We start from the raw sequence: 14,073 nt of genomic DNA, 5'->3' as shown, positions 1-14,073 counted from the left end.
TAAAGACAGTCGTCATTTTCCCCTGGAGTGACAGGTTGAGGTCATTAAGCAACCCGAATATGTCACACAGGTAAGCGAGTTTTGACACCGTCCTCATAACTAAAATGTGCAGCTAACGGTGACTTTTTTTCTGTAAGAAATCTCTGCAGCGGCTCTCGCAACTCAAACACTCTGGCCAGTGACCTGCTGCTAAAGATGCTTGTTTTTTGTTGCTCATTTTAGCAGTTTAGCTAACTTCGTGTGACACTACCGTTCGCCAAGAACTGATCAAGTGAAGTGAGCTGACCTGAGGCTGCGCAGCGCTGAAGGCAATATGTAAAGTGTTGAAGGCGGGACAGACAGACGTAAGAAAATAGACCTTGCAAAATGCAAACATGCTTGCAATCAAACAACTGCATATATAGGCCCATGTCATGTAAAAACGTGACATTATTGCGAATTAAATTGAGTTTAGTTTGCATGCATTTTTTTTTTTACTCATGTCGTAGGCTACGGCCCGGTTAGGAATGTCCGGCCCGCGGCCTGGTGGTTGGGGACCGCTGAATTAAACCCCAGTGAGGTTAGGCAATGGTTGGTCATGTGCTGATAAATCATTCATTCTCCTTATCTCAAAAGAGCCACAGTTTGACTGGAGTCTATGGGCCCATTTCTGTTGCTATTTTAAAGCACAATGTTGTTCATTGATGGAGGCCGCCTGTCTTAAAGTGAGTCCTGTTTATTGAATTGGATGAAAGCTTCTGCACAGTGGCGTAATAGTAGGTGCAGCAAGTGCAGTCGCACCAGGGCCCGTGACCTCCCGGGGCACGTCGCTACCCCCGCCCTGCCAGCTTTTTTTTTAATTTTTTTTTTTAGAACTTTAGAATGTTAGAGCACGGAGAGTGAAGCGTCACTTTGACGATCTATCGGAAGATGAGCGCTCAACCGATGCAGAGAGATACTTCAAAGTGCAGGTATTTAATGCAACTCTGGACATCATAATCAGTCAGCTCTCCCAAAGATTTGCAAGTATGCGGGAAACTTGTCATGTGTTTGAGTCTTTACGTCCGATGACCCTTCAACTCGCAGGTGATGATGAACTGCTTGAAAAGGCAAGACGTTTGTCAGACCATTATAGCAGGGACATTGCACCGACATTCCCAACACAACTCCTCTCATTCAGGTCTTGCGTTAAAGCAGAGATTTCACAAAAGTCATCTATTTTTCAACTTGCCAAAATGCTGGTGGTAAATTATGACAGTGTAACATCCACATTCGGGGAAGTGTGTAGCCTACTCATGTTGTTTCTGACATTGCCTGTGACTGTGGCAACAGATAAGCGATCTTTTTCCAAACTCAAACTTATTAAGACCTATACCTAAGGAGCAGCATGGGGCAGAAGAGGCTCCGTGGGTTAGCTATCCTGTCCATTAAAAATACGAGAGCCAGAGCATTAAATATTGGGAACATCGTTGACGATTTTGCACAACGTAGGCCTAAGGCTCGTAAGATGGCCTTCTTTTAATGGCCTAATTCACGCATATTGGGGATTGTATGCATATGAATGATTTTTATTTGGTTTCTGGACGGTTAAATAAGTTAGGCTACATTAAGTTTTGTTTCTGCACAGTGCGAGTTTATAAGCAAGCAATCTACGCTTGCAGTTTCAGCAGAGGGTTGAAGAGGCGCATTGAGTGTTCCCATAATTCCATGCGAGTTGATGTTAATGCAGTAATATTAGATTACCCTGGCCTGCAGGCTGTTAATAAAATTATTTTTTAATGTTTTCACATGTAATGGATATGTAGTCGTGTGTTTTTTATTTGAAATTGTAATCTGTAACTACTAAACTACTTCGGTGCCTCAGGCCCTTTGCATAAACAATTGAAGTCACCCTTAATGTGTATTGCATGTATCAGAGCTAATTCATCCTGGGCCAATGTACTTCTTTGTGAGGCTCGCTTGGCGCTCTCTCACCTGAGCAACTCATTGACTTGTTTCGCCACTGCTTCTGCCCCACAGTTCGTCAAGTGTAGGATCTTGTTGATTGTATCACATTCAAAATGATGTCTTAATATGCTAATGGACAGTATAGAATAGGCTATATCCATCTGTTACAGTTTTTTTTGGACATGGACAAAATCTGAATGATAATCAGACGGAAGACAAACAAACAATAGAAAAAAACAAACACTGGTAGGCTACTGTGCCCATGCATAACTAGGCTGAGACTATACACACAGTAGCCTAATTTCATTCATCAAAACACAATGACAAAACACATAACAGACATTCGTACGTTCATCTTTTCAATGCCAAGACTAAAATAAAATCGATGCGAACATCCAACGGAGCGCAAATTGAGTGCAGAAAAGTTCTCCCCGTGTCCTGACCTGCACCCCTGGTCAGCACCGGAAGACACAGACTTGAATTTCCCCTTGGGGATCAATAAATCTATCTATCTATCTATCTATCTCATACAACAGGTAAGTAGGCCTAGCTACATACTACAACGAACATAGCTGCTAGTAAATGTTCTGATGTCAAAATGTACACATATATTGCCATTCAACATTTCCCCCCTCTGTATCGCCTTCATTGAATCCGTTTCACATTGTTGCTGTTAGACTGAGGCAAACATCAGATTTTCACAACAAATATCACAGCATCAAAACACATATAAGAGCATCGTTTAGTAAAGCATTATTGTGTGTCCAAGAGTGTTTGACTGTGCCGGAAAGCCGCCGTTTCCTGTGACAGATGGACTCTATTACAAAGAGACAAAGACAATGTTCTAATCTAAGACACACAAATATAAACATAAACGATTGCATAAACAAAACAAAATAAAACGTGGTCACACGTTATTTTTGCGGACACTTTCCGCCTCCTTGTCAAAAGAGCGCATGGACTCCCCCGCGCTTTCCTGTAGTGGTACTGTCCCATGTCTGATATCCAATGCCCGTCCGCTCTATTTCGCTTGAATCGCACGGTTTCCAAAATTAACGATTGTCAGGATGTCGTGAGGACTAGTCAGCCGCCTGTTGGGTGATAGGCAACGATGCTGTAGGGTACCAGGTACATCCATACCCGGTACATCCTGAATATGGTTCCATTAGAATAACGGGTAACCACAGTCATTGAATCACAATCTCTGGTAAGTGATTTTTTTCCCAATGATATATACATTTGGTGATTATGACCTGCGAGAATATGCTACCGCATACCTCGTGCTTTCCACAGATTTTTTCCATAACATATTTTGGGGGAAGTACGATAATCGCAAGGGATTTATTGTGACGGTCATCAAAGTTTTTTACAGAAATATATAATTATTATACAGATATCCTATAATTAGTGCTGTCACCTCAGTTCGATTGTAGTACTTGTTCAGGACATTGTTGTAGGTTATACCATATATAGAGGCCTAAATTGTAAATTATAATAGGCCTATGTTATTGGCTATTAGCTTTATTTTCAAAAACGTGACAACACTTGACCATGCGCAAGAGACTCAGACACTGTCAATTTCTCCAGAGAAGGGCTGGCGCTGACTAGGCCCATCATAACGCCATAGGTGACCACCGGGAGCTCAGTCTGCTGTTTTTGTTTAGTGACCCAGTTCAATGGTCCTGCTCTACAAAATGAGAAAAACCCTGATGTCCCTGATGTCGCATTTCTTGAAGATGAATTATTGCAGAATAATACATATGCATTGAACATGTTGCATGTTGCAATTCTGACTGTAGAGTTTGCACAGAACAGCATACATTTAATTTAAGAATGAAAAGACAATTAAGTTTTCAAAACATTAACACAATGCTTTAAAATGCCTGGCATTGGGGTTTACAAAGAACAAAAAAAGTAAAGACCTGTGCAATTAGTGTCATTCATCTGGACTGTTCTATGTTCTAGTCTTAACAAGAAGCTTCAGAAACATCACCATCACCTCCGAGGACTTTAGGCTTTGTTGACTTTATTTGCCTGAGAGTGGGGCTGAGCTATAGCTACAACGTACAGTCAGGCTGTCTTTAATGTGTTGATATCGAATATGAACTATAAATCAGCTAGAGCGGTCTAGTCCGTCGTCTTGGAAAATCTGGTCCTCCAGGGCAGTCTCTCTCTCTGTTTGCTTACACTGTCTTAGAGAGTCAATCATAGTCTCCAGCTCTTATGCAACCCTTCTTTAAGCAGGGCTTTTGTGAGCCAGGCGCCGGCTGTGATAGTTGACTGTGCTAAGGCCTTTCAAAAACACTCTGATGCTCTAAACAACCATGCTGTTTTGGATGGGTGGAAAACTCCATAGAGCTCCATACACTCCATCAGACTGTGCGCTTCACTTAAATATGCTGTAGGTTATCTTCCCTGTGGCATCCAAACAGATCCAAACAACCATTGCTTGAGGTCTAAGAAGACAAACTTGATCCGTTTTGCTTTGCTTTTTTTTTTTTATTCCAGTGCAATTGATGCGGTAACTGCTGAATTGGTTAGTTATTCATTTGTTTGTTTTGCAGATGCTTTTTCCCAGGCCCATGATGCACATTTTTATAAATAGGCTATGCCCTGTTTTTCCCTGTGGGAGGACATCTGTGGTTTGTGTTGTACATCTTTTATGAAGATTCTCAAATGAATGCAAACTTTGCTAAATGTAAATATTATATGGGTAAGTAATTAAACATAACTTATGAAACTAAATATTTTATCATGGTCTTGATGCCATTTGAAGTTCTGATCATAACAGACTGATAGAAAATGAGATGAAATCCTTGTGCATCTGCCATCTAGTGAAGGCGTTTCACATTCTACATTTCTTTGGTGAGTCCTTAATTAACAGACCCTCTAGTTATCAGGACAGCATCCTATAAGGATTACAGGTGGCCAAACTGTATACAATATTAAGTGTTTAGAAGACAGCAAAAGTCAATCCTCTTTCTCTTAAGCTCTGTCACTTGGGTGTAGAATTAGAAGGCTATGGAAATGCTTTGAGTGATTAGCATTCTTCAGGCTTTTGAATTTCTACAATGTGGAAAGTATGGCCAAGCGTGTAACTGACAAAAAAATCAAAAAGCACAGTGACCCCCTCCCCTCCCACACACACACACACACTTCCTTTGGCTATGATATTTAATTCAGCCTCTGCATAAGCCTGTCCCTTCCCTCCAGCCTACCTCCCAGATATGCTCTGCGCTCAGTGTGTATTAAATTTTTAATCGAGGATGACAGTGCTGATCTCACCAGCTTTTTTCTGTAAATCTGACAGAATGTCCTCTGTGGCTGACTGACTCACAGTGATGCTGACTATACGGACTACAGTGGAAACATTTGCTGTCCATGTCTGGCTGAAAATGGAGGTCATGTCAGGTTGGCACAGTAGATGTGCTGTGCAGAGGTAAATGGGCAGAGCAAAAATCAGTAAAGATGGATGGCATAGATGAATGGGTGGATGGATAGATAGATAGACAGACAGACAGGTTTAGTCATCAGATTTATTAGTGTGGTTATCAAAAAGAAGATGTGGGAATATGACGGGGAAGAATGCAAGAATGAAGACGATGGTGTGAAACATAAAAGTGGAATGGATTTAGCTCCTCTTTAGGGCTTCTGTAATCCGCTACCTTCATTCAATATGGATTACAGATGCAGTGTCCGCGGAGCTGAAGCGAGTCAGCCAGAGCTTCCTCTAAGCCTCCCTCTGTGTTCACCCAACTCCGCCACGGCTGTTACTGTGAGCTCTGTCTGATAAGAGGAGAGAAAAAGAGAGAGAGAGAGAGAGAGAAACAGAGAGACCGGGAATGAAACAGAGTTGCATGTCAGACTGTGGGAAAGCTTACTTGAGTTCAAGCAACGTCTCGGCGCCGAGCACAGGTTAATTTCTGCTTCAGCACAGATCACACCAGCCACGTTTCCATGGGAACCATCTCCACCTCCCCTAAAACAGCTTAATAACCATGTGCAAGGAATGATTAGCTGGAGACTGAACATGCATAGTTTCATAGACTTACCCGCAAGCTCAAATACAATAAGTCGATGCACATTTGTAGGTAAATTGCTTTCCAAATGATGTACCAGACTTCATCTCAGGATTTTGCAGTATTATATATATTAAGATTGATTTGCAGCTCTTGTAGAATCACTATAGTTGTTCATTTTTAGGGGTGTGCCAAAAATATTGTTTAATCGATTAATCAAATTAATTGATCATCCAGTTTAATGTTGATTTGTAGAAGTGATGGATAAGACTTTTAGGCTAATATGCAAGCAGTGATATTGAAACTGAGAATTTTATTTGTCATTAGATCATGATAAATAAATAATCTAAATCATTCTGAATCATATAAATCAATCTAAATAATTAGGAATCACAATCTAATATATTGGGGTAATCAGTGCCAATACCCAGCCCTATTGCAGTTCAGTATGTATGCTGTCTAAAATGTACTCATTACTGTCCTCTGTTTCCTCTCTCTCTCCTCCTCTGTTTGCCTTCTTTGCCCTGATCATCCTCTAGATGAAGAGATATATTAGCACTTATTTGAAATTATCCATTTCAAATATCTTAAACAAGGTCAAACACCCAGACATCATCTCCCTAAGCTCTCCTTCCCTTTACCTGTCTTAGAGTCTTGCTGTCTCCATGCATTCCTCTTCTCTTTTCTTTCCATGTGCTCCTCTTCTCATTTCTCTCTTCTCAGCTGTATGTCTCTAATCCCCCTCTCTCTTCCTCTTTCTCTCCGCGTTCATTCTGTGTACTTGTCAGACATCTGACTGCAGGGGTGTTGGGTTTTGGGAGAGTTGAAATAGACAGAGGCTCATCAAAAAAAGTGGGATTGAGAAACATGGACATAATTTAAAACAAATATGTAATAATGTTGACATAATGTTGGGTTTTAGCCCCTTGTTAGCACGGTTATGCCTGGCTCTCATGAAGTTGACCATCTAGGCCTACACAATGTAGGTTACTTATGGTTGTGAAGCAGATGGTGCTAAGCAGAAGAACAGATTGACAGTTTTTGTATGCAACAGAATGTATTCAAGGAGAAAGTTGCCAGGCTTGCTTTGCGTTTATTGATTAATTCACTGGTGAGTTTGTTTCTGTGGCCCTGCAGGATGGAGATGAAGTGGAGATTAAAACAGTGACGTTACTGAGATTCCCTCTCGCACAGGGAGCTATCTAGTAAAAGGAAGATGGTTTGAGACCAGATGGATTAGAAAAGAAAATGTTGTAGCCTAGTCTTGTTTTAAGGAGGAAATATTTTGGCTTGTTATGGGTAGGCCTATGGTACATATCCATATGATTCTCAACCTCTGACCTTCCTCTACCCCTTTGTTTCTTTCTGTCTCTGTCTTTGTACTCTAGAGAGTCTAAGGGATGATAGATTATGAGAAGAAAGGTAGGAGTGAAGAGAGAACAGTTTTTCCACAATATTTTGCAGGTGCATGTTTTATGTTTGTTGAGATTCACCAGTTCCATCTCAGCAAATGCAAACTGCACATTTGTCACATCAGGGGCCGTATTCACAAAGCCTTTTATCTTACCACTAGGAGTACTCCTAAATCGCACTAAAAGATTTTAGCTAGGAGTTTTCTCTTAAAAGTTATTCACAAAACCTTTCAGACCTACTCCTAGTAAGGAAAAATGACAACTCCTAAACTAAGAGTGAGTCTTCGTTGCTATGGATGACGTCATTACTCATGCACGAGCTTGACTGAAGTGACCACCTTGATTGGCTGATGATTGTAACGCGGGAATGATTCCAAACACCTCCCTTACGATGATGAGTGACAGGTGACAGGTCTGAGAATGCGTGCGCTACACAAGATGATAAATAACTGAATAAAAAGGCCTAGCCTAAATGAATAAAGAGTAAGGCAAAACAAATAGCCTAGTAGCCTAATAAAACATACGGATTGATGCCGTAGGCTAGGCTATCTTTGCAACATTATTAGATTAATCTGTCACCATATGCCTACGTTTGCAAAGAGGAGAACATTTGAATTTGATTCACAATGAAACATTACATTTAATTTACATGTTGACAATGAGTAGTTTTGGTTGTTGTTGGTGGCGTTATAGCATCCCTTTTATGCCTAGGCCTACAATGCAACATTGTTCCCTTCCTTCTTTTAAGCTGTCCCAGACTTAGGTGCTACTTTTAGGTCTGAAATGCTTCGTGAATTACTTTTAGTAAAAAAATAGGACTCCCAAAGTTAGGAGTGACACGCCCATTATTTTTAGGAGTTGCTCCTAAATTCGCCACTTAGGAGCTACTTTTAGCCTTAAATTTTCTTTGTGAATACGGCCCCAGATGTGTCCATTATAATTAAATAACTTTATGGATGTCCTTGAGCGAGTCTTATGGTCTTTCCTAATCAACAGCAGGTCCTGCCCTCAGGGTGCTATTGACTTATGAAATGAGGGCAATGTAGTTCATTTCTATTCAGTGGGCAGCATGGAATGAATCTTGTCAACTGAGTGGCCAGGCAGTAAACAGAAGTCGACAGTTCTTTGTTGTATTTTTTGTTGTTGTTTGTTGTTGTTTGCCGTGGCCTACTGGTTAGCGCTTCGGACTTGCAACCAGAGGGTTGCCAGTTCAAACCCCGACCAGTAGGCACGGCTGAAGTGCCCTTGAGCAAGGCACCTAACCCCTGACTGCTCCCCAAGTGCCGCTGTTGTTGCAGACAGCTCACTGCGCCGGGATTAGTGTGTGCTTCACCTCACTGTGTGTTCACTGTGTGCTGAGTGTGTTTCACTAATTCACGGATTGGGATAAATGCAGAGACCAAATGTCCCTCACGGGATCAAAAAGAGTATATATACTATATACAAATGTATCAATAACCAAATCAGATTTTAGTTGCAATTCATCAATGACCAAATCAGGTTCTTCTGTTGAGTGCTGAGATAGCTAACAAGAGACAAAAGATGCAGGCTACAGATTTCACATGGAAACACATAGTCAGATGTGCCACAAATTCAGTCATTTTCATAAAACGAATACACATGCAATGATCATTTTTTATGACAAGGTTATAACTGAGGAAAAGATAATGATGAGTGTTTTGAGTGGTAAGTATCTGAAGTCTTTGGTTGGAATTCTTATCTAATAGCAGAGATCTGCTTTCAGTAGAGTGATTATAATTAAACACTTCACTCATTGTGCAGTAGTGGTTTCAAATTCTTGTTACTATGGCGACTTCCGCAGCCCTGCTGTGTTTCTGTATGTAAGAGAGTCTGAGAGTGTGCATGGCAGGATATTAATGGTCTTAAGTACAGGGATCTAATGCTGAAGTGCAAAACAGTGTTCCAGAGGGAAAGAGGCTCTGTGAGTCAGGAGCTTTAGGGGAGAGGGTAGGTCGGTTTGCAGTACTCCAGCTACCCCAACTGGAGGGTAGTAGGTAAGGCGTGGTTGTTGATTGCTTCCATATTTTTGTTTTGAATATGTGACGATGATACCTGGTATTACTAGAGACATTGTGAAGGACTTTGCTACTACTTGATTTGAATTTTGCTACAACAACAGTACTAGTAGTAGTATTCTTCCTCCTTCCTAAAAAAGATGCTCTGACAAATAATAAAAAAATGAAAGATAAAAAAATAAAAAAATAAAAATTTCTTTCATGCAGTTAGCTAAAGTGTAATTTGTTAATGCTTTACATGTGGAAATGATATTGGATTTTTTATGACTGATGCCTTCTTGCTCTCCTATTGATAATTTATTGATTATTACTATTGGCCTGTTATTGCTATCAGGCAGGTGATTGGCTGCAAGATGACGGAGGTGGAGCTGATGCTGGACTTTGCCTCATCTGGCCGCTCCGGGCGTCGCAACGCCCTCCCTGACATCCTGGGCTCCCCAGCAGGAGTCAACCCGACAGACCTGCCACTCAAACTAGCCCAACTGTCTGTCACCGGTATGGCACTTACTCTTTAAGGATAGGTTGACCCATTTCACACCAAGGCTTTGCCTATGTCATTTTTCATCATTTTTGAGATGACAGGCTCAATTCTTTGCACTATTGTTGATGTGTATTGTCTATATTGTCTGTGCTGCTAGAGAGACACCTTTAGCCAGAAAAATTCCTTACTCACTCATAGTGTTAATTTCACTGGGCAGCCGTGGCCTACTGGTTAGCACTTCAGACTTGTAACCAGAGGGTTGCCGGTTCGAACCCCGAACAGTAGGCTGAAGTGCCCTTGAGCAAGGCACCTAACCCCTCACTGCTCCCCGAGTGCCACTGTTGTTGCAGGCAGCTCACTGCGCCGGGATTAGTGTGTGCTGAGTGTGTTTCACTAATTCACGGATTGGGATAAATGCAGAGACCAAATTTCCCTCACGGGATCAAAAGAGTATATATACTTATAATTACTTACTTATTTCGTCAGACGAGACGAGACTAAATATGTTCGTCAATTACCTTTTTTTTCATGACTAAAACGAGATTAGGATGAGACTGCACCAATGTCCTGAAACACTGACTAAGACTATATTAACATGCATTATTGTTGATGATATCTCTTCATTTTCGTCTACAAAATGAGAAGACAATATCTAGCTGTTACTCTTTAAAAATATTCAGAATAAGTTACAACGCAGCATACTCATAAGTTGCAGCTTCTCTCATACATATACGAATTAACATCCCCCAGAATGTCCATACGAAAAATATTCAAGTAATGTCAACTATTTAACTAGTTACACTGATGATGCAAAGTTCACTAGCAAGTAAGCTAACTTTAGTAGCTCGACTTAACTGTGCATCTAAAATACTGACCGACAAAAAGTCAGAATGAGTAATTATAACGGATGAGAAGCCCTGTGGACATAAAATATCGGGGGGGAAATTGAGATGTGTGAAACACTATTTGACTTAAAGGGTAATCAGAAATAATTTGTTATTAGAAATGTTAAAAAGACTAAAATGTTTTGACTAAAACTTGACTAAGATACCTTGAGTTCTTTTTTGACTAAAACTAGACTAACAAAAATGATATTTGAATGACTAAATATGACAAAGACTAAAAAAGACATTTCGTCACAAGACTAAGACTAAATTAAAAAAAGATGACAAAACACTATTCACTCGGCCATTCTGACTTTATCTCAATGTGTAGCTCTATTTTTTTTACTTTCCCACAAAGTCTTTCCCTTACTGTAACTAGAATGTATACAAAGTAAAAAAAAGCATATCACAGCATGAATATAATTAATTTCCCTCAAGATGTAACTGGCGTTGACATACTTTCCCACAAAGTCTTTCCCTTACTGTAACTAGAATGTATACAAAGTAAAAAAAAGCATATCACAGCATGAATATAATTAATTTCCCTCAAGATGTAACTGGCGTTGACATACTGTATAAGACCTACAGTATGCACTTAGACAAGACAAATTACAGTAATACATTGAACTGCATTTTTCATTGCAGTAGACTGGACTTGTCAGCTTTTGTCCTGCTTCTTTCACCAAAAAGCCAATACAGTACATTCTTTAGAGTAAATGTGCTTTTGACCCCTTCGATCCCTGCTTGCAAACAGAAAGACAGAACAGATAATGAATGATTGCTGACTGATGAATTGTGCAAAGCAGTTTCACACAGACATTCACAAGTTCATTATTATGCAAGCCATATCTGTTAACTGTGAATAGATGTTTTCCACTTGTTCAACACAGTCAATCAAAAGATGTTTGAGTCTTTCTATGAGAACTATGTTAAATGGTTGAACAAGTGTATAAAGAAGTGTGTGAAACCAATGAAAAAGTGTTACCACATTTGTAAGTGATGACCTCTGCTGTGCAGTGAAGAAGGCCAAGTGGTTCCCAGTTTCATTTAGTGCATCTTTGCAATCAAGAAAAAAACTGAAATACTACAGACACTTTTCCTCCACAACCTACAATCACAGTCCAGCTTTCTCTTTCGTGACTCATCCTTTCCCTAAGGTTTCATTTGCTTGTCCTTTCCCTATAAGGTTTCATTTGCTTGTCCCTTTTTAGATGGACCAGGCGGGGCTCAGTCTCCCAGCTCAGAGGAGCCCCCCACCCCCACCGACAGCAGCACAGGTCAGGAGGGGTCATAGAACTCTCACCCTTCAATGCCATGGCGATATGTGAGCGCTGCGAGAGACACAGGGGAGACGAGAAGAGACGTGGGGGAGACTGACTAACGTCGGCGCTCTGTCTAGATAGCCCTGTGTATTGTGTGCAAGTGTGTGTGTTGCCTCTCAGCCTGTGAGCACTGGGTCAGCATGAGGAGTGGACAGGAGGGGAGGACAGTGACCAGGGAGAAGAGGAAAGCTGCTTTCAGTCCAAAGATGAGAACTTTCTCTCACAGAACCAACAAGTGATGACAAGACTAAAGAGAATTTGGTAAACTTTTATGGTTTTTATTTTAAAAACAGGGATACACCAAAATGTGAGAGACTTGCGAATAGCCGGTTTAATCATTTGTAATTGACTTACTTGTTTGTAAGTTACTTTTGTTGAAAAGCAGTCTGACTTTTGGATTTTTGGACTGGGAGATTTCCTTAGCATGGTTACAATACCTGTTACGGATTTCTTGGACTGGGAGACTATTTGTAGGAGTCTATGACTGATCCAGGTTGTTTTCAGAAAGAAAATACTTTGAATATGCAGATTTAAGGACATATCAGGACAGAAGGATGATAATGGGGTTGAATGTTGTAAAGGGCTGTTTGGGTATTTGGGATTAGTATGTACAGTATGAAGAGAAAGTGTGACTATACTGTATGTGGGTGTGTGTGTGTGTGTGTGTATTGTGTGTGCATGTGTTTTGTGTGCGTGTGTGTTTGAATGTGAACTTTTCTTTAGGAGATAAATGTAGCATCATCTCTATCAGCGAGAGCAATGCAGTTAAATATAAATGTATTTTTAAACTCAAAAACACCCCAAGATTTATCTTGACAGACCTGGTTGAATACAATGATCACGGGGGCTCTTCTGGCTTTCTACTCCAAGGTCACCAAAGTGATGTCTTCAACATGATCATGTCATCTTTTGTCAAATCCCAGAAGCACAATGTACTTGAAGCAAATTGGTGTGGAGATGTGTCACTGTGTATTTGTGTTATACAAATTGTGTGTGTGTGTGTGTGTTTTAAGCCATCCATTGCACCTAACATCCTTAAGGAAATGTTAATTTTCTCTGTGATGTGAACAGATGAGCATTAATTTTTTTATACATGTAACACTATACCATAGTACCACATTTATGTACAGCTCTGGAAAGAATTAAGAGACCACTGCACATTCTTCTGATGTCATCCTACGGCTGCTGAACAATATTTGAATGAGCTGACGGTCATATTCAAAATTAAGGGACCTCTGCAAATCATTCAACTCATTTGAATGATGTCACTCAGCAAACGTACAATGACATTTTTTTTCCAGAGCTGTACATAAGCAGCTGGTCTCACAGATGTGTCAGACATGCAGGAGACAGTGTTGTGTCCTAAGGTTAAGACCGCTGTATATCGTGGTGGCATTGTCCTCAAACAACCCAGATATTCTGAAGATTGTGTTTGCTCTGTCTGTTATTTGCACACTAACACAACTTGTTTTTGCTGATGATGGCTTACACATATTGTGGAACTACAGAAGGGAAAAACAATAAACAATTTAAAAGATATCTGCAGATGGATTTGTAGGATCTGCTACGCATATACAGTATTTCCCCCCTTGTCCCGACATAACAGAAGTTATAATGGAAGTCCTGTGAATTTTTCAGTAGTGTTTAATCAAATGATGGTATACAAATATAAACCTTTAGTGGTGTGCCAAAGTGACATGCTGCTGCTTCAGTGTTCTGTTCAACAGGAACAGTGTACCTTGTCACTGAGACATCAATAAAGAAATCCAAATCAAGAGAGACACTGGGGTTTGATCCTGTGTGTTTTATCAACAGAGACACTGGGGTTTGATCCTGTGCTTTATCCAAATCAACAGACACGGGTTTGATCCTGTGTGTTTTATCCAAATCAACAGACACTGGGGTTTGATCCTGTGTGTTTTATCCAAATCAACAAACACTGGGCTTTGATCCTGTGTTTTATCCAAATCAACAGACACTGGGCTTTGATCCT

General features: G+C 40.4%; 1 protein-coding gene across 3 annotated transcripts; it reads left to right on the top strand.

Moving 5' to 3' along the window:
• The first annotated feature begins 2,995 nt into the window (after positions 1-2,995).
• On the top strand, positions 2,996-13,863 carry LOC125305391 (cAMP-dependent protein kinase inhibitor alpha-like). 3 transcript variants are annotated; one of them, XM_048260081.1, is made up of 5 exons: positions 2,996-3,133; positions 4,491-4,639; positions 5,237-5,365; positions 9,728-9,888; positions 11,970-13,863. In XM_048260081.1, exons 3-5 carry the CDS (start codon positions 5,268-5,270, stop codon positions 12,050-12,052), a joined length of 342 nt encoding a protein of 113 aa, XP_048116038.1. In that variant the 5' UTR covers positions 2,996-3,133; positions 4,491-4,639; positions 5,237-5,267; the 3' UTR covers positions 12,053-13,863. The 3 variants fall into 3 exon arrangements, with proteins under 3 accessions (XP_048116038.1, XP_048116040.1, XP_048116039.1); XM_048260083.1 differs by lacking the exons at positions 4,491-4,639; positions 5,237-5,365; XM_048260082.1 differs by lacking the exons at positions 2,996-3,133; positions 4,491-4,639 and having other exon boundaries at positions 4,697-5,365.
• The last annotated feature ends 210 nt before the right edge of the window (positions 13,864-14,073 follow it).

Source organism: Alosa alosa, chromosome 13 (assembly GCF_017589495.1).
Source record: "Alosa alosa isolate M-15738 ecotype Scorff River chromosome 13, AALO_Geno_1.1, whole genome shotgun sequence".
Classification (NCBI taxonomy): domain Eukaryota; kingdom Metazoa; phylum Chordata; class Actinopteri; order Clupeiformes; family Clupeidae; genus Alosa; species Alosa alosa.
This window is presented reverse-complemented; position numbering and strand designations above follow the sequence as displayed.